At 37.8% G+C, this 26211-nt stretch overlaps 2 protein-coding genes and 1 pseudogene across 3 annotated transcripts; all 3 read left to right on the plus strand.

Moving 5' to 3' along the window:
- The first annotated feature begins 8593 nt into the window (after positions 1-8593).
- Positions 8594-11174, plus strand: LOC147520296 (flotillin-like protein 4). Its single transcript, XM_086594943.1, is given in 3 exon segments — positions 8594-9199; positions 9201-9527; positions 10378-11174. Coding segments are annotated over 3 exon segments (1470 nt in total). The 3' UTR covers positions 10915-11174.
- A 6259-nt stretch (positions 11175-17433) lies between these two features.
- LOC147520297 (alanine--tRNA ligase, chloroplastic/mitochondrial-like) lies at positions 17434-19666 on the plus strand. The gene is made up of 5 exons (XM_086594264.1): positions 17434-17641; positions 17716-17915; positions 17994-18172; positions 18692-18773; positions 19541-19666. Exons 1-5 carry the CDS (start codon positions 17479-17481, stop codon positions 19664-19666), a joined length of 750 nt encoding a protein of 249 aa, XP_086450390.1. The 5' UTR covers positions 17434-17478.
- Positions 19667-19670: 4 nt separating this feature from the next.
- LOC147520298 (alanine--tRNA ligase, chloroplastic/mitochondrial-like) lies at positions 19671-24849 on the plus strand (annotated as a pseudogene). The gene is made up of 8 exons (XR_015213159.1): positions 19671-19691; positions 19872-19964; positions 20082-20999; positions 21304-21576; positions 21900-22109; positions 22828-22985; positions 23800-24127; positions 24688-24849. The product of XR_015213159.1 is annotated as an alanine--tRNA ligase, chloroplastic/mitochondrial-like (transcript).
- The last annotated feature ends 1362 nt before the right edge of the window (positions 24850-26211 follow it).

A 26211-nucleotide genomic window follows, 5' to 3' on the forward strand; every position in this document is an offset into this window, starting at 1 on the left:
ATTTGAGATGAAGGACTTGGGTGAAGCTAAGAAGATTCTTGGCATGGAGATTCAGAGAGATAGAGCAAAAGGCATAGTTTGTTTGTCTCAAAAGACATATTTGAAGAAGTTATTACAGAAGTTTGGTATTGATGGGAACACTAAGTCTGTGAGTACACCTCTTGCCCCTCATTTTAAACTTAGTGCTACTATGTCTCCAAGTTCTAATGAGGAGCGTGAGTACATGACTCATGTTCCATATGCAAAATGTTGTTGGTAGTTTGATGTATGCGATGGTGTGTACTAGGCCAGACATTTCACAAGCTGTTAGTGTTGTTAATAGATATATGCATAACCATGGGAAGAAACATTGGCAAACTGTGAAATGGATTCTACGGTACATTCTTGGTATTGTAGATGTTGGTTTGATGTTTGAGAGGGATACTAGTAAGCTTTGTGTGGGTTATGTGGACTCTGACTATGCAGGCGATTTGGATAAGCGCCGATCCACTACTGGGTATGTATTTACTTTAGCTGGTGCTCCGGTAAGTTGGAGGTTTATTTTGCAGTTTACAGTTGCATTGTCTATGACAGAGGTAGAATATATGGCGGTGACTGAGGCTATGAAATAGGCTATTTGGTTGCAGGGTTTGTTAGATGACTTGGGTATTGTGCAGGGTCAGCTCGAGATTCACTGTGATAGCATGAGTGCTATATATTTGGCCAAGAACCAAGTTCATCATGCCCATACGAAGCACATTGATGTGCGTTTTCACTTTGTCAGAGAAATTTTAGAGGAGGGTGATATCTTACTCACTAAGATAGACACCAAGGAGAACCCAGCTGATATGTTAACCAAAGTGGTTTCTAGAATCAAGTTTCAACATTGTTTGAATTTGATTCATATCCTTCATGTGAGATGATTTGGCTCTTAAGGGCATTGGTGAACTACGGTCGGCTTGATCCTTTAATAAGGGTACGTAGGCAGCCACTATGTGGTACAGTCGTGTTTGGTCCTACGGGACATTTATTATTTGTTTGGTCCTTCGGACATTTGTGCTTTGAAGAGGGGATTTGCTATTCGGTTGATCGGCTTAGATTTGGATAAATCTTCACCGAGGTGGAGAATTGTTGGTATACGGTTACCAAATTCATATTGGTTTTGGTTTTGGTTTCCTATTCTAAATAGGATTCCAATTTGATGCCCACGACCTCTATAAATATGAGACCGGTTTGTGGGATTTGTAATGCTCAAATTTGTGAGAGAGAGTTTGTGAATTCTTCGGGATTCGTTTGTGAGTGATTGTACTCTATTTGTTTATCTCTTGATTAGTAAAATTCTCCTCTTTTGCTTGGTGGATTAGGCTAACGCCAAACCACATACACTTCTATTGGTTATTCGCTTTGCATTGGTAAGTGTTTTAATTGATTTGTTTTTTATCGATTTTTATCACCACATTCAATTTTCTTTGTCCAATTGTCACGCGCTTCCGCATTCGTTTACGTAACAACTTTCTACCCTTTCCACAAGGAAATATAATCCAAGGTGCTGGTCCAGGAATAGGTGGAAGAAGATTGTTTTTCTTGTTTGCTACTTCGTTCACCATGATACCAATACACGTTTAAATTCAGCCGGATAAAAAAAAGTCGAGTAGGCAATTTTGTGTTGACAGGAAAGAAATAGAGCGAAGTGATAATAGTCCACAGATTAGAAACTTAGGACCAAACAAGTTTATTACTAGGAAAAGGTAAATCAGCAGCACGGAGCACTTGCTAGTTTACGCTCTCTTTCTCTTTGCAAGTATTTATAGAGGGACGTGACGTTTCACATTCTAAATTCTAATTCGAACGTCATTCTAATTCTAGTTTACGATCGCTTTTTCAGTTTTTCTAGAATACAGTATTTATGTTTTACTTGTAAACGTTTTCATACACAAAACCGTTTTAGTTGTCATCGGATGAAAGAAACCCACTTGATGGTCGACATGTGGCAATTGAAAAGATCGAGACGCAAAGATCACAAATGAGTCCTTTCAACTGGGGGGATTGCTAAATCCACTATAATTGTGGGGTATGTCTAATTAACCTGTTACTTTAATGGACTCCTTTGCAAATAGATATATTTATTTAAGGGTAATAAGAAATGCATAATTCTTTTATTATCGAAAAAAATATGCATAATTCCACCATAGTAGAAAATATCATTCCAGGCCAATAATTCAGTCAGGCCAGTTTTTCAATATATTCGGAATATATCACATTATTATATACGGATGAGATTGGCAAATTAATGGAGTAAGATTTCGAGTCTTTGGCAAGTGAAGACTGGAGAGGATCCAGTAAATTATATATTTTTTCCTTTGGCCGGTTTTTTTCCCAATTTTAATAAAAATTAGATACAATTTGGACAAATTCAAAACATCTAATAAAAACTAGATACAATTTGGACAAATTCAAAACAACTCAAAAAGAATTCACAATAAGCTACTATTTGAAAAATTCACAAAAGTCTCTTAGGCACCAATCCACCGCACATTCATTATCTTTTAAATGTTAATTAACTCTAGTTAAATTAAATTTAACCAAATATTTATTTTATTCTCTCTCCAAATCAGTTTATTTTTTCATAAAAATAAAAATAAAATAAAATCTTATTTTTCAATTAAAAATTTTAAAAAAAATTATGTTGCAGATTTTTCAAAGAGTTCTTCTTCATTCAATTACAATGCGAATTTCTAAAAAAAAATTAAAAAAAAAATTATGTTTTTATGTTGTTTTTAAAGATGTTAGAGTAACAAATTTAAAGATTTGAAAAAAACCGATGCGTAGCACAGTTCGCATACTTGTTTTATACTATAAGATAAAGTCATGAAACCCACTCGATGGGCCACAACTCCATATGTGGCATTGAAAATATCGAGAATGCACCGAGTTTAAAAGAAAACACAAGATTCTTTTTCACGCCACTTTTTGACACTTAGATCATTTTACGGGAATTGGGAGCATCTTCAATTTGTTGTCGTCTTCTACATACTTTCTCCTTCACATGTTATTTGATTGTTCATATAACCTAATTATTAGATGGTTGATGAGTTGATCTAATTGGAAAATTAGTCAAGTTGACAATTTGATTGCAATCGAACAAAACAATTGACGAACTTATGATAGTTAATTAGTAATGGGGTGCTGAGATTTTTTTTTGTGTTTGTTTCGGGTGTTGAGATTTCAGATCCCCAAATTTTACTTTTGTTAAAAAATTCCACATAATCTTTTTGCTTTTATGGAATTTCTTGATTTAGCTTAACATCAAAACAAAAAATAAACATCAGATGAGACAAAAGGAGATGACGACAAGATCTAACGTCCCCATCTCCGCCCTTTAATTTAAATTTCTTTTTTGTTCTTATTTAGGTATGATCAGGTATGAAGCAAGAAAAATAAAATTTCAAGGACCATATAGAAAGCTCATCAAGAAAATTTCTAGTACATAGATTTCCTTAAGATACATATTTCTGAATTTGATTATATTATCATCTAAACTACTACTTCCTAATTATAAAATTTTATTGTTGATATGTAACTTCTGCTGATGAAAACTTTTATGCAACTATAGTAGTATTGACTGGGTACTAAAGAACACAGACTTGTTATTTCCAAAAAAAAAAAACAGCAGAAATAGTAGGCTGTACTTTTTTGCCTTGCAAATATAAAAAGCTTACTACTAATTATTCCAACTACAATGGGGTATCAGTAGGGGACCAGGCCTGGTTTTTCAGGTACGTGGAGGATGTAAACTATTTAGATCCACTATTAAAATTTAAAACTTTAAATGAAAAGGTTAATTTCAAAACCTTTTAAAATCACAAAACTAAATTAAGCCATTAAACCTACAGATCCACTATAAACACACTGACATACAAATTTTTTTGTAGGGAGACCTATTATCAAACTGAAGTAGGACTTACTGCATGCTTACATATAACAGAAACTTGGTCTTTTATGCACCAACTATTTTTGTATGCTTGCACATGTGGAAGCATATACCACTAATAACTTCAGTATAACGGGGTATTAGTCAAGGGATTAGCAGGTGCTTGGAAAAAACTACTAGCCCATTGACTTACCTATAAAAGTTAGGGTTCAATATTTTCAAACATCTGACGAATGATAGGCTTGAATCATCTATTTGTATAATATAAGCAAGCAAACACATCATAATTTTTTTATCATAATCAGGAAGTAGTAGTTTAGATGATATAGCAACACCAAATAAAATGACTATATTACGGCTATATATGTCAACATTAATGAAAATTTGATTATGTTACTCAACATATGGGAAACAAGAATAGGCAGAACCATAAGAAAGCTATAAAAGATTAACATTGAAAGTAAAATATTATTTTGTTATGTTTTTTGTTTTTTGTTTTTTATTTTTTTTAAGTGGAAATTTTATTGATAATAATAACGAGATAATTAGGACAAACGTGCAACAAACTACGTCGCAAGTCCTTTTTGAATTTGTTTTTTTTTTGTTGAGGTCTAACGCTTGATAATAAAAAAAAAAAGGAGGGAGAGCTTACAGATTTGTTATGGGTGATTAGAATTATATAAACTGATCGATTGGGCTTTGGGCCTTTGGCTATTTGTTTTAGTCTCATTAACTCATCAAACATTCAAAAACACATTTGTCCATCTTTAATGGTTTTAGACTCAAAATAAATGATAAATGATAATTTTGTGAGGGCAAAAAGAGAAGTATAAAAAAACATTGGGTTTATTGAAATGTTTTTTATTAGTCTTTTTTTCATACTATTGTTTTTTGTTAATTATATTCTCAATATAGTTGTGCAAATTTTGGAGGTGCAGTAGTAAAAATTTGCTAAAATAATTTTTGTGGGGGAGGAGAGGGTGCGAGTCCTTATAATTTGAAGATTTTTGTAGACAATTAGTTATAGGGTAGTGTAGTGTTTCTAATCTAAAGGGGTGTGACCGCTCCCACACCGCACCCCCTTTATCCATCTATAAATGCGATATTCAATGACATTTTTGCTCACGTTGAATTGAATATGTGACAGATGTCAAACAAAAACAAAAATACTCGCAGAAGAACAAAGGCAAAAAGACACGTGAGAAAAAAGATGGCACAATCAAACAGCAATGCAGCACATGCTCGGAATGGATCTTAGTTTTCTTTAATGCACAATGCGTCAATGCAGCACACCCAACTAAATATTTTTCATTAATGGAGCCATGAAGGTATAAGGTTAGGGCGCACGAATAATAATCCAATCACTGCTGCCATCCTTTAGATCAAAGACTCCTATATGTGTCTTTCTTGACTTAAACAATAAATGCCCCATTGTAGAATACTGGGTTGGTATAAGAAAGGGTGATTTCGATGTCATTGTCCCATTCTATCAGTCCATTCCTCGTCTCCTAAATGCAAATAGCATACCCGAACGATGTCAATGGATACGGGTAGGACACCAAATAGGCAAATACAATACACCCTTAAGAAGTTGGCAAGGATGAAAAGCATAAGCCATAAAAAGCACCCAAAATAATTGAGAGTATAGTATAGCCTAGTAGGTCTATGCGTTCCATTCCACTAGCTGATAGAATGACGCAAATGCATGGAAGAGTGTTTTTTTGCTAGGACCCCAACATAAACCCATCCCAAATTACAATGGGTTAGTTTCTTATCATCAACACTTACGATGTTCATGGTCTAAGAGATTCAGGTTGGGTTCGGATTGGCCAGCCTAGTTTACAATCGATGTTTCACCTATCGAGATAATGGCATTATCGGGAAAAAAACTATCGATAATGGGACCAGAGTTTTTTTATTTGGTCCTTGCACCAGCTTCGTGAAGGCTTTCTTTTCACCAAGACCGGAAGTTAGAAAGTGTGCGTACCTTTTTCTGGTCCTCCTTCCTTCCAGTCTTCCAAGAGAAATTAAAACCATCTAAAAAAGCTGGTATTCATCAAAGAAATCACAAAGTAACAGATATTGGAGTCAACATGGGGCTATACTTTTCATTTGGGCAATGGGGCCAACGAACTTATGGGATAGTTGAAGTGCATGTTATTATGAAAACTCTAAAACAGTACGAAATTTCACTGTTCTGATTCTCCTTCCATAATTGTTTAGTTGAAATAGCAATGCATTACTGTACCAGCTCATAAAGCTGATCCTCATCAAATAAATCCAAGACTTAGCCTTAGCAGTGGATATCAATTTCTCTCTCAAATTTCAGTTTCATTCCAAAAACAAAATAACCACGATGTAAGTATTTTTTACAAATTACCCAAATAGTTCAAATCCTCACCAGCCTTCTAACAGAGGGTAGTCAACTTTTTTTATTCCAGTTGTCCTTTTCTGTTATACGGAAAGTCACGATCTCTGTGACCACTATCACTATTTCCGTATTTCGGAAAGCTAACTTTTAATGCCTGTCTTACTCACTAGGGGTGGAAATTTGGCCCTAACGACCCTAACTCGGCCCTGACCGACCCGACCCTAAGCCCTATAAAGCCCTCACAACTAAAGCCCTCACAAAGTTTAGGACCGGGACGGGCCGACTCTAATGCCTTCTAGAGGCGGCTAAAAGATTCTAAAACATAGGCCCGGAATAACCAAACCAAGCCCCCGCCCCCTTTTCATACTTTTTCACTTATAAATACACATACCATAATTGTCCAACTCTTTTTGTTAAATATTTTCAATTAAAATAACATTGTCCTTTGTAATTTTATCACTTACACCCAAGAAGTCACTTCCAATAACTTGTTTTATATAACAAAACTTGTCGACTTAACTTGTGAAGAACAATGAACACTAAATTTAATAAAAATAATACTTTTATTCCTTTGATCATCGAAGTCAAAGTCCATACCTTATTATTATTCTCAATTTCTTTTCTCACTTATTTCTTATAAATTATATTTTTATTCACATCCAAGCCAAGTCTAAAACTAAAGGTTTCCTTCCACACCATTAAAGAAAAAAAATGAGCGGACATTTGTAACATAGAAACCAAAAACAATCTTTTGTTAAAATGACATTTGTAATCTCAAAACCTTTCTCCATCACTTGTTCAAAAGCCAATATTTTCATTTCCATATACAAAGCTTGAATCACTTTTAAATTAGAAGAAAGGTAATATTATATTTGTTTGAATCTATTATAGAAATAATTTATGATATTACAAATAGTTTAACAACTTCCATGACCCTTAACCAAAACTATTATGTTTCTTCTTTATATTTATTACTTCTTCCTTTTAAAATGATAATATAATTATTTGTTTCATGTATTTCAATGTTAAATGTAATTTTAGTGAGGTTTGAGTCTGAGGAATAACAAATTCGAACTCTCGATGTACTTGATTCATTAGATTGTGGATGTGCATTTTAAATTTTGGACTTATACAAGATTATTACTTAGATTGGTTGGACTTTGAGTTTGTAGATTATTAGACATTTTTGTAATATAAATGAGTTTTAAACCCGATGTAGTAAAAAAAAAATATATAGGCTACCCTAAAGCCTTTTAAAGAGGGCTATTCGAGTAGGGGCTTGAGGTTTAGACTTGTGATCCGGCCGGCCCAACCCTATCTTTGACTTTAGGGCTTTAAATGTTTAGGGCCGGGCTAGCCCGACCCGGCCCATTGCCCACCCCTATTACTCACTCTTATGATCTTATCAGCTACAAACGGGAATAAATTAATCAAAACCCACCACTTCCACAATGTTGATATGGAAATTTCATTCTGGACGTGAAGGACGAGTGGACGACTACCCAATATCTCTAAAATCTCGAATATTGCCGATATATGTATCTAGATTAGAGCAAACAAGACCTTTCAAAAAAAAAAAAAGATTAGAGCAACGCCCAAAATATTATCAATATATCCGAGATATCGTCGATATATATGGTTTTTTTTTACACCGAAATGAAAATATTTGACATATCTCAACTGAATATTGAATATTTTTTTTCTTGATATATATCATAATTTATGATATAATGATATATATCGACCTATATATCCGATATATATTGTTGATTTTGACCGATATTGCTGACTTTGACTAATATATTGTCGATATTTCTAATATAATCGACAATATTTTTGATATATCGACATACAAAACAAAATTTAGACGGATTAACAAAAAAAATAAATATTTTCGATATATCCAATATATATTGATTTTTTGGTACATCAAAATATCCACTGAATTTGATATTTTAGGCCTTGGATAGTTGGATTAGAGACACTCCAGGAGAAGAAAAACACTATTTATCGTGTTTGTGATATCTCCGTCATTTTGACCAGCACACTATTAGTTTCTATTCCTATCCCTATCAAATTCGATTTTCTCTGTCTAACTTCTACCCCACTGCTACCTACTCTCATCGTGACCACTCAAAGTTTCTGTAACATCATAAAAAACCTAAAAATAAACGGTTGTGATTCAGTCAAACTAGTCTACCCTAAGTCTTGCAAACCAAGAAAGAAAACACTAGGAGACTACAACCATATGTTTTTCCTATAAATAGACCAATCCACAGTCCCCAGAGATCCAAAAAGCAAAGAAAGTAACAATGGTGTGGTACAGAGTAGCAAAGGCAACAGAATACTTGGTAATAACAGGGTATGGAATCACTGACATCAAACTAGCAAAGAAAGCATGGATCTTACCGGGTCAATCTTGCACCGTTTTCGACGTCTCACCCGTCAACTACACTTTCGAAGTTCATGCAATGAGTGCAGAAAAGCTTGCTTTTCTTCTCCCTGCTGTTTTCACTATCGGTCCACGTGTCGACGACCCAGAGAGCTTAATGAAGTATGCAAAACTCCTCTCCCCACATGACCGTCTTTCTAACGATGTTAAGGAACTTGTTCAAGGTATTATCGAAGGGGAGACTAGAGTTTTGGCAGCTTCAATGACTATGGAAGAAGTTTTTAAGGGGACTAAAGAGTTTAAACAAGAAGTTTTTGGGAAAGTTCAGTTGGAGTTGAATCAGTTTGGGTTGTTGATATACAATGCTAATATTAAACAACTTGTTGATGTACGAGGCCATGAGTATTTTTCATACTTGGGCCAGAAGATTCAGAATGAGGCTGCTAACCAAGCGAAGATCGATGTTGCGGAAGCTAAGATGAAGGGAGAGATTGGTTCTAAGTTGAGAGAAGGACAGACTACTCAAAAACGCTGCCAAGATTGATGCGGAGACTAAGATTATTGCGACGCAGAGGACTGGAGAAGGGAAGAAGGAGGAGATTAAGGTGAAGACTGCTTTGAAGATTTTTGAGAATGAGAAGGAAGCTGAAATAGCTGAAGCTAATGCTGAGTTGGCAACTAAGAAGGCTACATGGGGTCAACAGTCGAAGTTGGCGGAAGTGCAGTCGCAGAAGGCAGTTGAGATTCGAGAGGCTGAGTTGCAGAAGGAGGTTGAGTTGAAAAACGCTTTGACTCGGACTGAACGTCTCAAGGCTGAGTTCCTTAGCAAAGCCAGCGTCGAATATGACATCAAGGTATATTTTCTTATTTTTGTTGATTAATTAGCCATAAATCATTATTTAACAGGTTAAAAAAAGGGATTAATGGTTTTAGTCAGTTACAAATTTAATGTGATTAGTATGTTTGGATTCCTTGATTTAATTATCTCTATTGAATCGGAGATCGATTTGGTGTTGAGTTTGATGTATTGTATTTCACAATACAAAATGTCTAATGATTTTTCGCCATGTTATTGTATGATTGACAGAAACGGGCTATAGTTGCTTTTGTGTTCTTGAATTGTTAGTGCTAAAGTTTCATAAGACTTTAAGAGTAATTAGTACATATACATTTTCTGAATTCTGTTTAGTACTTTTAAGTCGCAGTTCTGTTGCTGTATGTGATTTATCTTTCTGAATGATATAGTGTGCATAGATAAAAAATAGATTATTCAGTTGTGAAATATTCTTTTCTGTTGTCTGGGATCAATGATTTCCCCATATGATATCACACGGAATAGTGGAATTTGCTAGGTTGATTTTGCATTCGATCTGGTTGAGTTCCAAGTTTTTTACTTAATTTCAAAGTGGTTGAACATGTATATTTTTAGGCAATGGTTGGGAACATTTATTGTTCATCTCATATTAATCCTCTTTAGTGAGTGGAATTATGATGCTTGAATAGTATGCTTGTATATGATATCCAATTCTGTTGATCAGAATCCATGATCATTCCTACGTTATTTTGCTGAGTATATGAGTTAGCGCTTAAAACACATACCCTGGCTATTTGGGTTTCGACTTCTTATTCCGTTTAGGTGTTGAGTTAAGTGATTGACCATTTAAATTTCGTATCTTGCTAAAAATCTAAAATCAAAACTTTCAGGTGCAAGAGGCAAACTCAGAGTTTTATAGAAAGCAAAAGGCAGCAGAGGCAGTGCTCTTTGAGAAGGAAAAGGCGGCTGAGGCTCAAAAGAAGAATGCAGAGGCAGCCCTGTTTGCTCGTCAACAAGCAGCAGAAGGAGAACTATATGCAAAAATGAAAGAGGCTGAAGGGCTGGTGGCACTAGCAAGTGCACAAGGTGTTTATGTGAAAACAATGTTAGAATCCTTCGGAGGAAACTATCTCGCAATGAGAGACTATCTGATGATTAACAATGGAATGTTTCAAGAGATTGCAAAGGTCAATGCTGGGGCTGTTGCTGGGATGAAACCAAATATCAGTGTCTGGACCAATGGTGAGCAGCTAACAGATGGATCGGGACAGGGCGGTAATTCAGCCATGAAGGAGATTGCTGGTGTTTATCGGATGTTACCTCCTTTGTTGAAGACAGTTCAGGAGCAAACAGGGATGGCTCCACCAACATGGCTTGCCACTCTTCCTGATTCCAGGTCTACCAACCCTGGCCTCACATTGACATGAGTTCTCTCGTGTTCTGTACGTGGAAGTAGATTTTCAGAATAGATTTTGGTTTTCTGGACCATGCTCAAACTTTTTAAGCCGCAGGCGCCAGCAGCTAAACTTTTTGATTTACATGGAATGTTGCATAAATACTAGGCAACTTACATTGGTTTTGTTTTCTAATGGAGTGTGTTTTGATCATGTTTAAACTTTTAAAACTACAGATGCTTTCCATTGTAGAATTTTTATCTAAGTAGATGTGGTATTCGTGCTTGTTTAAATCTCACTTTTTATGGATGATAGCATTATGCACACTATACTGTTTTTTAGTCCTGGAATTTTCAGTTCAGAAAGCATGTTTGATCTGCATTTTATTGTAGTTGGTACTTGCTAAAAGTCACATCATTTCCATTGCTCTCAATTCCCCTAACAATTTGCATGCTTCAAAAAACATCTTTATCAAGTTTTCAGTTGCCAAGGATTTCAGTCTGGTGCTGCTGCAGACTTGCAGTTTTCAACTGATCGTGTTTCTGACTTTCAGCCAACAGAAGTTCTACAAGTTCTAGCCATCTAGGACTACGAGGCATAAAGCTGTTGGGGATTACACCAATACCAATCGGTTCCCCCACTACACAGATAACTTGTATGAACACACTTCAACTCCAGATAAATCTCAAATATCACAAACTACCTATACTAACATGCCCAACTCGCTAAACAACTATCAACAACAAATAATAATGTAAAGCAGTAAAAGGCAAACCACAAGACAAAGATTTACCGTGGTTCGGCCAATGATGCCTACTTCCACAAGAGCCAGTTCTTAATAAAATGGGAAGGAAGATTACAATCTCTCCTTTCGGTCTTCTCACCTTACTAGATCACTCTTATCTCTTTCTGAGGTTGTATCTCTCAGAAAGGTTCTCTTTTTTTGTTTTAGTCCGGATTCCAATCCTTCCGACTTGTTTGGTTCTCATTAGGTCGGTTTTCCAAAACCTTGATTTTTGGTTTTATCTCCAAAACCAAATTTCGGCGGGTAATCTTGTAGCAAGGCCCACAAAATTTATGCTGAATGCTCGAGGCGCTTTCCCTTTTAGCTTGAAGTCGCGAAGACTGGAAGACTGAGGGCGAATTCGCCTTTATGTTATCTTGGAACTCGGCGAAGTCGCTTCTTCATCGAGCGCTGGCGCTTGTCGCGATGCCGAATTGTCGAATTTACCCGCTTCGGTTTCAAATCTCCTCATGTGAGGGATAACTCCAACAATCTCCCCTCCGAACGGTGAGGGGGATACCTCCATGCAATTGCCAAATCAATAGAGGAGTCTCGTCGCCATTCCCAAGCGATAGCCTGACAAACATCAAACTTACCTTTCGGTAAGACTTTGGTCATCATATCCCACCCGTTCTTGTCGGTATGGATCTTCTCGATACACAAATGCTTGTCTTCGAAGTACTTCTCTAATCCAATGATAACGCGACGTATGTGCTTGGATCTAGAATGAAAACTTCGGATTCTTGCTCAAGTGGATGGCGCCGACCGTCACATAGAACTACAAACTGTTTACGCTTTAGCCCTAGTTCGTCGAAGAACCTCTTCATCCATAGCAACTCTTTTGCAACACTCGGTGGCTCGCAATATACTCGCAAACCAGAAGTGGAGAGAGCAACACACTTTTGCAACTTAGATTGCCAAGAAACCGCTCCCCGCAAAAGTAACCCGGATAACCGGAGGTGGACTTCATCGAAGTCAACATCACCGCCATGTCCCGATCGGTGTAGCCTTCAAGTAAGGGCTTACTTCCACCAAAGCACAAACATGATTTGGAAGTGCCTTTGAGATATCTCAATATCCACTTAACACCTTCCCAATGTTCTTTACCCGATTTGATAAATCGCTTTACCACCCCAACGGGCGAAAGCAATATCCGGTCTAGTACACACCATGGCATACATCAAACCGCCCACCGGGATGCATAAGGAATCTTTTCCATCCGACTCGCTCATGCTCACCCTTAGGACACATCTCTTTGGTCATGCGGAACCGCCACCAAGCGGGATAACCGATCGGGTTTTCAGCTTGATCCATGTTGAATCTCTTCAACACCTTCCGATGTAGCTTTCTTGAAAAGCCACAACTTTCCACTCTTTCTCATCACGAAAGTGATCCGCATCCCAAGTATCCGCTTTGCTTGACCCAAATCCTTCATCTCAAAGGACTTACTCAAGTCTTTCTTCACTTGATATCTTGTTGATGTTTGGGCCAACTATCAACATATCATCCACATACAAAGATATAGACACAATGAAATCTCCATCCGGAAATCTCTCAACAAACGCGACAATGATCTAAGCGGACTTCTTGTATCCTTGCTTCACCATAAAGGAGTCAAACTTTATGTACCATCGCCCTCGGTGCTTGCTTCAACCCATACAAGCTCTTTATCGACTTGCGTACTAGGTGCTCCTTGCCTTTGACCTCAAACCCCTCCGGGTCGGGTCCATGTAGACATCTTCTTCAAGGTCTCCATGAAGAAAAAGCCGCCTTAACATCTAGTCGCTCAACCTCTAGGTTCATACTTGCGGCCATACCCAATACCACCCGGATAGAAGTCATCTTCACTACAGAGAGAAAATCTCATCAAAGTCAATCCCTTTCCTTTGACCAATCCCTTCACAACAAGGCGAAGCTTTGTGCCTTGGGTGAGATTGTTCTCCCTCATGCTTGACTTTGTATATCCACTTATACTTGAGAACTTTTCTCCCCGGGTTTCTCAACTAACTCATAAGTGTGATTCTTATGCAAAGAATCCATCTCGCATGCATGGCCTTCAACCACTTTTCTTTGTCTGCGTACTTTCAGTGCCTCTTGATAGTACATAGGTTCTCCACCATCCGATGATAGTAGCACGTGACGTATGTGGTGGATACCGGTTGAAGCTATTCTCTCCTCTCGTCGGACCTCCTTGCCCCATCCGGCCGGTGCCTCGTGAGGATACACTTCTCTTTTGCTCGGTGGTGGTTCATGCATCTCATCCGCATCTTCTATACCAATAGGTTCTATCCCATCATGAAGCAATAGGATTCTCATCATGAGCTTCAAACTCATGGTTCTCTGCGATTCTCAATGCCTCTCGCGACGCTCCACGGTAGGAACTTCGGTTCAAATCAACAAGATCATTGGTGAAAGCCCCAGAAATTTCACCCTCCTCAAAGTCTGCTATGGTTTGGTCTTCTAAGAACACAACATCTCGACTTCGGATTACCTTCTTGTTAATCGGATCATAGAGTTTGTAACCAAACTTTTCATCTCCATAACCCGGAAAAATGCACCGCTTGGCTTTGTCATCAAGCTTGGATCTCTCATCCTTCTAATATGCACAAATGTCCCGCACCCAAATACCCTCAAGTATCCATAATCAACATCTCTGCTGACCATACTCTCTCCGGATAATCACTATTCGTAGGCTTTGGTCGGTGACAGATTGATCACATGCACGCGGTTTGACGCGATTGCTTCTACCCAAGAGCTTCTAGGTAGCTTAGAGTGAGATAGCATGCATCTTATCCTCTCTACAATGGTACGGTTCATTCTCTCTGCTATTCCATTCTTGTCATATGTGTCTTGGGAACGGTGCGCTCATGACGAATCCCATGACTCGGCAATACTCTTCAAATGGCCCAATGTACTCACCCCCATTATCCGAGCGAATACACTTCAACAACTTCCCAGGTCTCTCTTTCCACCATCTTTGTGGAATTTCTCAAACACGCCAAGTACTTCATCCTTGGTCTTCAAACTATAGACCCATATCTTTCTTGACGATCATCAATGAATGTCAAAAAGCACGGCTCCCCGGTGGGACTTCACTCTCATAGGACCACATAAGTCCGGTATGCACTAGTTCAAGGATGATTGTCCTTTTCGTGAGACGGGAATCTTTGGAAAGACACCCCTGTGTTGCTTTCCTACCAAACAAGTGAGTACATGTATTTAAATGTGTACCTTTGATGTCCGGCATGGCCTTTTGCTTAGCAAGAACTTCCATCCCTTTTATGCCCGTGTGACACGCCTCTTGTGCCACGCGGTTCGGATGAAGCTTCTTCTTCACGATTCGCCGCTTTACACAAACTAGCCCGTGTTTTGTAAAGAGAGCAAGTTTTCTTTCCTCCGGTCGCTACAATGGAACCTCTCGCTCGGTTTCCATACCCCGCTACCAAACGAGTTTACAAAGCCATCATCATCTAATTTCCCAGCCGAAATTAAAGCTTAACCGATGTCGTGGACATGTCTTACATCCTTGAGTGTCAAGGTGTAGCCGACATTGGTTTCTACATGAACATCTCCAATGCCTATAATCTTCGAGACGCCATCATCAGCACCCATCCTCACTTCACCATATTCACCACTAACCGTAGGTAGTGAAGAATCCCCTCGGCGGTGTGACGGATAGGATGCTCCTCAGATCTATCACCCACTCAGATCCTCGACATGAGGTACTTTTCGGGCAGACACACCACAACGACACAATTCCCACTAGGTCATCGACTAGTGCGGTAGTATCTCTGCTGTGTTTTCCGTTCCTCGCACCATGTCTTCATGTACACGCTTATTCTTCTCATCCCTCTTCAGTGTTCTGACTCATATCCGGAAGTGGCCTTTGGTGGCACAATAGTAACATTGCCTCTCCGCCTTAGAGTTCTAGCTTCACCCCTAGATTTACTTCACATCACCTCTAGAACGAGATGGTTTTCGCCTTTAAATCTCCCCGCTTCTCTTGTGAAAAGGACCTCCGAGGTGAGAAGAGCCGCTTCTTGCACTCCTTCTAGTCTCCTCATTCAACAAAGACGTAGCCATCTCCATGGTAACAATTCCATCCTTTGGGTCGCTCCATGTAGAAAACCGCTAATGTCTCCCAACTTTCGGTAGAGCCTAATAGAAACAAAGCCTCAACTTCGCCTCCCAAATTGATCTTCATCAAATGCATCCGATTGATGATATTCTCAGACTTCATTAAGATGCTCGGACATTGAAGAACCTTCTTAGTACTTCGTGGTCGCAAACTTCTTAACGACTAGCACTTTGTTTCCACCCGGGCTTCCTCTCATAAAGGTCTTCGAAGTTTCTTCCATGACCGGGCGTCGTAGTCTCTTGGGCCACATGGTGAAAGACAATCGTCGCCTATCCATTGTCGAATGTACCCAATAGCTTTTCTCAAGCTTTTTCCACTTCACCTCATCGGTCTTTTCCGGTTTTACTCCCCTCATTCTCAATGGGAAGTGCCAAGTCCTCGCAGATAGCAAGTCTTCCATCTTGGCTTTCCGGATGGTGTAGTTCTTCCTATTCGACTCATCATAATGAAAGTGTTCACGGAATGGTCCATCTCTACAAGTTATTTAACCTCAAATCTTCTTCTCGGGAATTTTACAAACACCTTCCCGACAAAGATTCGATAACACCCTGCTATATTCGAACCAAGGCTCGATACCACTTGTTGGGGATTACACCAATACCAATCGGTTCCCCACTACACGATAACTTGTATGAACACACTTCAACCCGGATAAATCTCAAATATCACAAACTACCTATCTAACATGCCCAACTCGCTAAACAACTATCAACAACAAATAATAATGTAAAAGCGGAAAAGGCAAACCACAAGACAAAGATTTACCGTGGTTCGCCAATGATGCCTACTTCCACAAGAGCCAGTTCTTAATAAAATGGGAAGGAAGATTACAATCTCTCCTTTCAAATTCTCACCTTACTAGATCACTCTTATCTCTTTGCTGTGGTTGTATCTCGTAAAGGTTCTCTTTTTGTTTTAGTCCGGATTCCAATCCTTCCGACTTGTTTGGTTTCTCATAGGTTAGGTTTTCCAAAACCTTGATTTTTGGTTTTATCTCCAAAACCAAATTTCGGCGCATCTTGTAGCAAGGCCCACAAAATTTATGCCGAAGCTGGCGGGCTCCTTTGAGCGAAGTCAAGTATTGAGACTGGAAGGTGAAGCGGGGCTGCACTTTGAAGCCTGGTCGCCTGTTATGAACTTCGAACTGGAACTCGCTTAGTCATCGAAATCGAGCCAGTAGCCTTCGCCTTAATCGATGTCGAATTGTCCCGTTTAATCGGCCCGGTTTCTCTCCTCATGTGAGGGATAACTCCAACAAAAGCATCTACTGGCTGTTAGCTTTCACACTCACAACTGGCTTGGAAATACTTGGTTATTAGTGTTTTTGTGTTAAAATATAAAGAACTACCAACTAGTACTTTATGGTATTAACATGCTCAGGTTTTTTTATGTTTTGAGGGCTCAACCCATTGCCTGATAGAAGATCCACTGGTACCACTACCAAATCACATTAGAATGGAAGTCATATATACTCATGGAGGTCGAAGATATGAGGTTCCTTACGGCCTCTATTAGGCCCAAGTATTTAACGTAGCCAAGCCCAATATCTACACTTTCCCAACGTGTGGATCTCAAAGCCTTATCCGTAATTAACGTTCAATCTTTTATGTACTTTCGTTTTTTAATTTTTAAAAAAAAAGAATTGGTGCTTCACTCTCTAGCTCTCACTTCCACAATGGAAGGATTGAAGTTTTCAGAATCACTTGACATCCTTCACACACGAAAATATCCCACTTCACTTATTACAACTTCAACAACATTAATTTCCATCTCTAATTTCCCAACAAAATGTAAACTCGGTCGGAAGTCATTACACTACCGGATTACAACTAGTTCAGGTTTTTCACATTTGTTTTTCTACGTCATACATTAAATAGCTTTTGTCTTATTTAGTCTTTATCTAGTTTTTCAGCATCATTACAGTCTACTACTACTAATCAAGTGACGAAGAATCTTGAAACGAGTGGAGATTCTATACGACGTCGGTTTCTCGAGTTTTATGCTTCACGTGGTCACAAAGTCCTTCCAAGTGCCTCACTTGTTCCAGATGATCCTACGGTTCTTCTCACAATTGCTGGAATGCTTCAGTTCAAGCCTATTTTTCTTGGACAGGTACGGTTAGATTTTAGTTTTGGATATTTGTATGGATTGGTTTTTGCGTGATTTTGAATGTGTGGTTATATTTTGAAGGCACCTAGAGAAGTACCTCGTGCGGCAACTGCACAAAGATGTATAAGAACGAATGATGTGGAGAATGTTGGTCGAACTTCTCGACATCATACATTTTTTGAGATGCTTGGGAACTTCAGCTTTGGTGATTACTTCAAGAGGGAAGCAATCAAGTGGGCCTGGGAACTTTCAACTAAGGAGTAAGCATTAAAATCTAGATTGGTTAATTTTATTTTTATTGAAATGTAATTACGTTTTCATCTCCGAAAAGAGTTGTTTTACATATAAACTTTAGGAAGGCTTACACTGGGTTTGTTTGATAAAGATACAAAACTAATAAGTAATAACATCATCAAGCTGATACGACGTCTGTGAAGATGACGTATCAATTTGACAGTTTGTTATACTTATATTCTAAGCCATGCTGATTTTCGCTTTTAATTAACCAAATTCTCATCTCATTGGGTGTTCGATCCTAATGATAGTCGAGAGAGCACAAGATTGTACTTTGTATAATGGAAGTCGTACAGCATGGCGGACATTGCTATGTGAATTATGTACATATGGCTTGTCTGGGAAAATATTATTGAGAAACCCAAATTACCACTTCTTTTAGCAGTTCTTTTTATCAAAACAATTACGCCTGTACTACCAATCTTAGTAAAATGAAAATAACTTGTGAGATAGGAATGTGCTCATTCCACTATTTTCACTTTCAGTTCGGCTTCTACCATCCGAAAAGATTGTGGATTAGTGTTTTTCGAAGATGATGATGAAGCTTTTTCTATATGGCGTGATGAGGTGAGCTTAGATGTGAATTTATTATTAGATACATCCGTGGCTAGCTACACATTTACTTTTTGTTTTTAGTTTTTTACTCTTACAGATTGTTTTATCTAGCTATAGTCTTCCTTATGGACGAATACATATTTATAGCTTATTCCCTGGAAAATTCACACATATGAGCCTCATGTGGATGTGGGTTGTATTACCATCTACCTAATACCTTGTCACTCTTAGATGTTGGATGGTCTTGACACCACATGCTATATCTGTAGGGAGGTTCGTGAGCCGGGGAGGATATGTATAACAATAAAAACTCTCGTGTTACTTTACTCTAAAATATTGTACTCTCTACTATTATATGTTTCTATTTTATAATAGCTTCCTTGCATGTGCATTTAGTGCCCAACCAGCATTTGCCTCCTCATGGACTGATCACCTTATTAAAATTTTTGTTTGATGTTGAATGTTCTCGAAAGGATATAATCATTTGAGGCTCTGTATTTTCATATCAGGTAGGTGTCCCCGTGGGAGCGTATAAAGAGGGATGGGTGAGGATGACAACTTCGACCAGTGGTGTTACTTGGTCCATGTGGTCCATGCTCTGAGATTTATTATGACTTTCATCCCGAGAGGGGTAATTCTGATGCTGTATGTATTATTTCCTTGAAGTTTTAATTTGTGTGTATGTGTGTGGTGTATCGGTGTATGTGTGTTGATGCAATTGCTAGCTTTTTTTCTGTTACTTTACGATTTTTCTAATTTCAACCTCAACACTTTTACAGGATCTAGATGATGATAACAGGTTTATAGAGTTCTACAATCTGGTCTTTATGCAGTACAACAAGATGGATGATGGCTCCCTTGAATCTCCTCGGGCAGAAGAATATAGATACTGGACTTGGCCTTGAACGTATGGCTCGCATCCTTCAGAAGGTATACGCTGTAAAACATACTAAGTCCGCACCAAATTACTGCTCTGTAATTATAATGGTTTGTCGGTTTCATATTGCAACTGTGATAGAATAAAGGAGGATATGTTGTTTTTTGTAACTTGGGTGAAATTGTCTCACTTGTTTGAGGTAATCTTGTTGCAGGTTCCAACCAATTACTTAAACTGACTTGATCTATCCTATAATAGAGAAGGTCGCTGATTTGGCTATGGTCTCATATGCACAAGCTGATGATCATATAAAGACCAGTCTTAAAGTATGTTATTCTTCAGGGTTTTACTCTTTGTTTCACTACCTTTTTTGAATTATATCAACAAACAAAGTAGTAAACATTATCTTTGGATTACTTGGTAATTGGTGTAATATTTTCCAGATTATCGGCGACCATATGCGAGCAATTGTTTATCTCATTTCAGATGGAGTTGTGCCATCAAATATTGGAAGGGGGTACATAGTTCGTAGGCTCATCCGAAGGGTTGTTAAATATTGGCAGGTTACTTGGTATAAGAGGAGATGGCAAGGAAACCTTGAAGGAGCTTTTGTACCGGAAATTGCAGGGAAAGTGATTGAGTTAAGTGCCAATATAAATTCAGATGTGGGGACTAGAACTGCTCGTATATACGAGGAATTGAGAAGGGAAGAGTTACGATTCGTGCTGACTCTAGAGAGAGGAGAAAAATTACTTGACCAGTTGTTAAATACTGCCTTACTAAGTGCTCAAGAAAATGGAACTGCACCTTGTTTGTCTGGGGATAATGCTTTTATTTTGTACGACAGATATGGTTTCCCAGTCGAAATAACAGCAGAAGTTGCCGAAGAACGAGGTGTCAGAGTAGATATGAATGGTTTTGATATTGAAATGGAAAAGCGAAGACAGAATTCTCAGGAGGCTCACACTGTCGTTAAACTTTCAGTTGGAGATGTTTCAGAATTCACAGATAGAGTACCTGACACTGAATTTTTAGGATATGACACTCTTTTTCTACCAGAGCAGTCATAGAATGCCTGTTAGTGAGTGGGAAGCGAAAGTAAAGGTCTCTGAAGGAAAGGATGTAGAAATTTTATTGAACAGGACACCTTTCTATGCTGAATCTGGTGGTCAAATCGAGATAATGGTTATATCTATGTATTGGATGCTGAGTCTAAAGGAAAAGCTGTTGTGGAGATCAGAGATGTACAAAAGTCTCTTGGAAATATGTATGTTCATAAGGGTACTGTTAAGGAAGGAGATATAGAGGAAGGTGCAGAAGTGGAAGCTGAGGTAGATGCAAAATTGAGACAACGGGCTAAGGTAAAACTGTTAAGTTTAAATCCTTGACAACATCTTTTAAAGTAATACTTTGACATCACACTGGATACTTGGATTGATGTTAACCTGTTACTATAGCTATATGCAAAAGCTGTTTTTTGCAGTGGTAGTAGTTATTTATATCTAGAGAAACTTAGAAAGAGTGTTAAATATTTTCTTTTCTTTTTTACTTAATACGTAATATCAATGTTATTGTATGCACACATGTGACAGGATGTTGTTGTAGCGTTTTCGGTATCTTCAATATCATTACATGCTCAAATTGGTTTTATTTCGGATATATCAGGTTCACCATACTGCTACACATCTGCTACAAGCTGCTCTTAAAAATGTAATAGGTCAGGAAACAGCGCAAGCTGGTTCACTGGTAGCTTTTGATCGTCTCCGGTTTGATTTCAACTTTCACCGACCACTTTCAGAGCATGAGGTTATGGAGACTGAAAGAATGGTCAATAGATGGATTGGCGATGCCACTGATCTTGAAACAAAAGTTATGGCTCTAACAGATGCCAAAGGTGCTGGAGCTATTGCAATGTTTGGTGAAAAATACGGAGAGCGGGTTAGAATCTCGTACATTTCAAGTTATTAAGTTATTTTAACGGTGAAGTCAAAACATGTTAGTACCACTATACAAACGTCCAAGAAGTTTTCCTGCCTTTCAACAAAAAACGGCTTTCCTGAATGCAAAAAAGGTTTTGGTTCTTTATCTTTTCTTGTTTCGTTTTGTACATAAGCCGTCCCAATCCTCTTTTTATTTATTTACTATAGGGGAAGAAAACAAATCAAAAGAAATTCTAAAAAGTTTAAACTCATCAATATAACGGATATTGTTTGCAATGCCTCTCTCTCCAATTATAAGATATTTTCTTCACTATGTTATAGGTGCGTGTTGTGGAAGTTCCTGGTGTATCAATGGAACTTTGTGGTGGAACCCATGTTTGTAATACATCTGACCTACGTGGGTTCAAGATAGTTTCGGAGCAGGGGATAGCATCAGGGATTAGACGCATTGAAGCTGTAGCTGGTGAAGCTTTCATTGATTATATGGATGTTCGGGATAGCCATATGAAACATCTGTGCTCTACCCTCAAGGTGCGTTTTGTCCGGTTGTTTAGTAATATAGTTAGACAAGTGTTTTATGATATTATTAATTATTCTAGAAACAACTAAAATTTTCATCATATTAAAAAGAAAGTACACGCACAATCATTGGCAAGCACGTACTAGATGTGCTGAAACATATGAAGTTAATATGCATAGACTCCTAAATACCACGCCATTCGTTGTGTTATAATAAGTATGCAACACTCTCCTTCACTGGGCCAGTTGATAATTATTTTACTCAAAATTGTATATTGATGAGGCGGTAGATTTAATTTGAATATTATCATGCGCTTTCCTGCTCCTGGAGTCGTTCCGTATATTATGTGCCAAATTGCCAAATGCCAGTCACTATTAATCCCACTGGCTTCATCAAACTTTTCGCCTCATCTGGGTGTAGTTATTCAGAAGACCAAGAAAAGAGTGTGTTTAGACTTTAGAAATCTAAAACTTCAGGTGGATGAGAAATGCTGTAGTTTTACAGCTATAGAGCATCAATAAGGGTTTGATGCATGCTATTCACCTGATGGTTGGAAAAATATGTCAGACTGGATGGCCTCGACAGAGTCGCCCATGTCACTTTTGGATCAATAGGCATCTGAGCTATTGGTTACAGAAGTGCATCATTGCATACATTTACTTTTTATCACTAAAGCTAATAACCCCGTTCAATGCTTATACATGGTTCTTGAACCATTTCTTTGTGAAGGTTAAAGCTGAAGATGTAAGACCCAGGATTGAAAGCCTTTTGGAGGAGTTGCGGATGGCAAGAAATGAAGTTTCTGCTCTACGTGCTCAAGTAGCGGTGTACAAAGCATCAATAGTTGCAAGCAAGGCATTCTCTGTAGGAACTACAAATACAATAAGGTATATTTCTCTTGCCTACTCTGTGTGGTCAGTCTAGTGAAGCTTTCACTGGGATACGATTTCAAACTATTGCATTAGTACTTTTGTGTCAGGATTCGTATTTCTTTTCACAAAGAAAGCGGCGATCTTTATTTGTAATGTGAAATTTGAAGATTAGCTTGATATTGACAATGCTACATATAGTTGAATAGTTGATATATATACTAAGCTCAATAAAAGCTAACAATGATTTTGTATGTACAAAAATAATTTGAGGGAAATATGTGAGGTAGAATTTTATAATATTTCCTTCGGCTATGCTTGATTGCTCGGAAAATATGCTCAAGAAAATGGGTAGTTGTTGCCATCATACACGAGAAAATTTGGAAATTTTCTTCTTGGTGTTTGACACCAACAAGGTTTGTCATGGAAAAATAATTGATTTATTACCTTTTTAGTTTTATTTATGGAAAACACAAGTTATTAACAAGGAAAAATATTTTTCATTATCCAGTATGATTTTTTTTTTCTTGGTGTTTGACACCAACAAGGTTGGTCATGGGAAAATAATTGATTCATTACCTTTCTAGTTTTATTTATGGAAAAAAAAAACAAGTTATTAACAAGGAAAAATAATTTTCATTTTCTAGCAAGAAAATTTTCCGGGTGGGGGTAGGAAATTGTTTTCTAAAAAAGGTGAAAAATTATATGTTTTCTCAAGAATAATTTCCTACCCACTTTAAATGAATCAAACGTGATAAAATAGTATTTTCCCACAGGAAAATAGTGAATCAAACAGGCTCTAACATTCTTTGAGATAAAAATTGTTTTCCAGGGTTCTTGTGGAGAATATGGGTGATTTAGATGCTGATTCACTAAAGAGTGCCACAGAGTATTTGATAGATAACCTAGAAGACCCTGCAGCTGTGATATTAGGATCGTGTCCAGCTGAAGGCAAAGTGAGTCTAGTTGCTGCATTCAGTCCAGGTGTAGTCGATCTTGGGCTTCAGGCAGGAAAATTTATTGGACCCATCGCTAAGTTGTGTGGTGGGGGAGGAGGTGGCAAGCCTAATTTTGCCCAGGCGGGTGGAAAGGAACCTGAGAACTTAGCAAGTGCTCTTGAGAAAGCTCGAACAGATCTTGTGGCCATTCTTTCTGAAAAAGTAAGTTGAGTACAACTGAATTGTGGCCTCACTGTTCATACATTAAACTTATACATTGCATGATAGAATATTTTACTTGTTAAAGGCAGCTTCAGTTGCGATATAAAGGCTTTTTGCTTCTAATTCGTAATGGTACTGAACTTAGTTATGTGAGATATACTCTTGGTGTATTTCAGTTCCTCCAGACAGGAGAAACTCTTGAATTTAGAATCGGTATATACATATTTTATTGGAGATAATACAGATCGGACACATGTTGCAGTAGCCAGTAAGGTTAGGTACTGATTGAAAATTCTGTTTACAGTCTTCGTATGCAGTTTTGTCAGTACAGCAGTACTTTAATCTAAATTGTGAAAGCATGCAAAAAATGGCTAAATTTCAGATATATATATAATAGAACCAACTGAATCAGATATATAAAAGTACCAACTGAATCAAATCTTTTATGTATCATAAACAACTGATACCAGTCACATGCTTACTAGATACCCTATTGAGGTTTATACAACTTCTTAATTTTTTGTTTTCCTCATTAGCGTATACTTTTTTGAGATCTACAGGTTGTGCTAACCCAATATTCTTCACATGATTCATCATCTCATCATACATGAATATGGGAAATGACAGTCTTTGTTACTTGGACACTTCAAAATGGATACCGTAACCGTGACCCCGTGTTTATTAGTTTTCTTGACACATCGAAAATGTGTAACGTACACAGTGGCATTTATCTTTATTTTCTTCATGAAATATTTTCTGCTAAACAATGCACCAAAAATTTATTAGGCAACCTTCAGAAATTAGGCAAAAGTTGATAAACACAGCACTCAAATGCATAGATATAGAATTTTTTTAAAGGATGTCAATGGCTATCCCATTTCAAATCTGTTCTTATCATATGGACTCACGTAGTGAATACTGAATACTGCCGTAACTAACTTCTTGCTGACATGGAGCTACAAAGTTGGATTCGGTGTGCACATACTTGACTTTCCACACACTAAATGTTGAAAGTTGAAATAGGAAAAAATTCCGAGCTAGAACTAAACGGTAGGGCCATAAGGAAAATCAAATTAATAATGAGAAGGAATGAATTACCTACTAGAAAGGAATATAAGTTTCAAAGATTTGAAAGAAGGTTAGTCATAAATGCTTGAGATAATTGTTAGTTTAAACGTTTTTTAGTTAGTTTAGGTCAGTCAGTTATCTATCTATGTTACTGATGGTTATCTAGTTGAAAGAGATTTTAGGCCTTTTATTCTTCAAAATGCGATATATAATGAATGATTCACCAGAATCGTGATTTGGTTTGCTCTTTGTTTTTGAGTGGAAAACTGGGAGTAAGAACAGAGATGGCGCTTTCCTCTCTTATTTTTGTACTGGTTTTAGCTGTAGAGCAAAACTTTGTTTTAGAAAGTTTTACAGCTATTTGCCATTTTCCTGGTACTTGGCGTATCATTTGAGGTGGGTCCCTTTTGGAAAAATTTGTTTAATTGCACCGAAAAATGGACAGATTTTTGTCATTCTAAACTAGCCGCAAAACTTTCCACACATTGAAACCTTCCGTCTCGCTCAGTTCTCTCTCTTCAAACCCGTCAATCCGGCACCCCTCATTTTAACCTTCAACCGAGCACATAAAAATCTATCCAAAATTATGTTTTGCTAAGATTTACATAACAAAGTTTTACACGGGAATAATGACCTGCTCTATCCAACCACGCCGATATTGTTCTCCCTAGCTACTGCAGACCTCTGACAATGTGGGACATTGACGTTAGGATTAGGATTTGGAAGATCAATTATTCATAACATAACGAAGATTTTTAGACAACTACTTAAGCGATGTGGGATCACACTATAGCGCAACCGTCACCCATATCCGGGCTAGATGTTTTTCAATCATACCCCTCCTCAATATCACATAGCGAAGATCTTTAGACAACTGCTTAAACGATGTGGGATCACACTATAGCGCAACTGTCACCCATATTTAGACTAGTCGTTTTTCCATCATACCCCTCCTTAGTATCACAAACAATTTCTAGATTTGCACCGATTTGCAATTAAACAAGCAGGTGCCACAA

This window comes from Coptis chinensis, chromosome 2 (genome assembly GCF_015680905.1).
Source record: "Coptis chinensis isolate HL-2020 chromosome 2, ASM1568090v1, whole genome shotgun sequence".
In the NCBI taxonomy this organism is placed as follows: Eukaryota; Viridiplantae; Streptophyta; class Magnoliopsida; order Ranunculales; family Ranunculaceae; genus Coptis; species Coptis chinensis.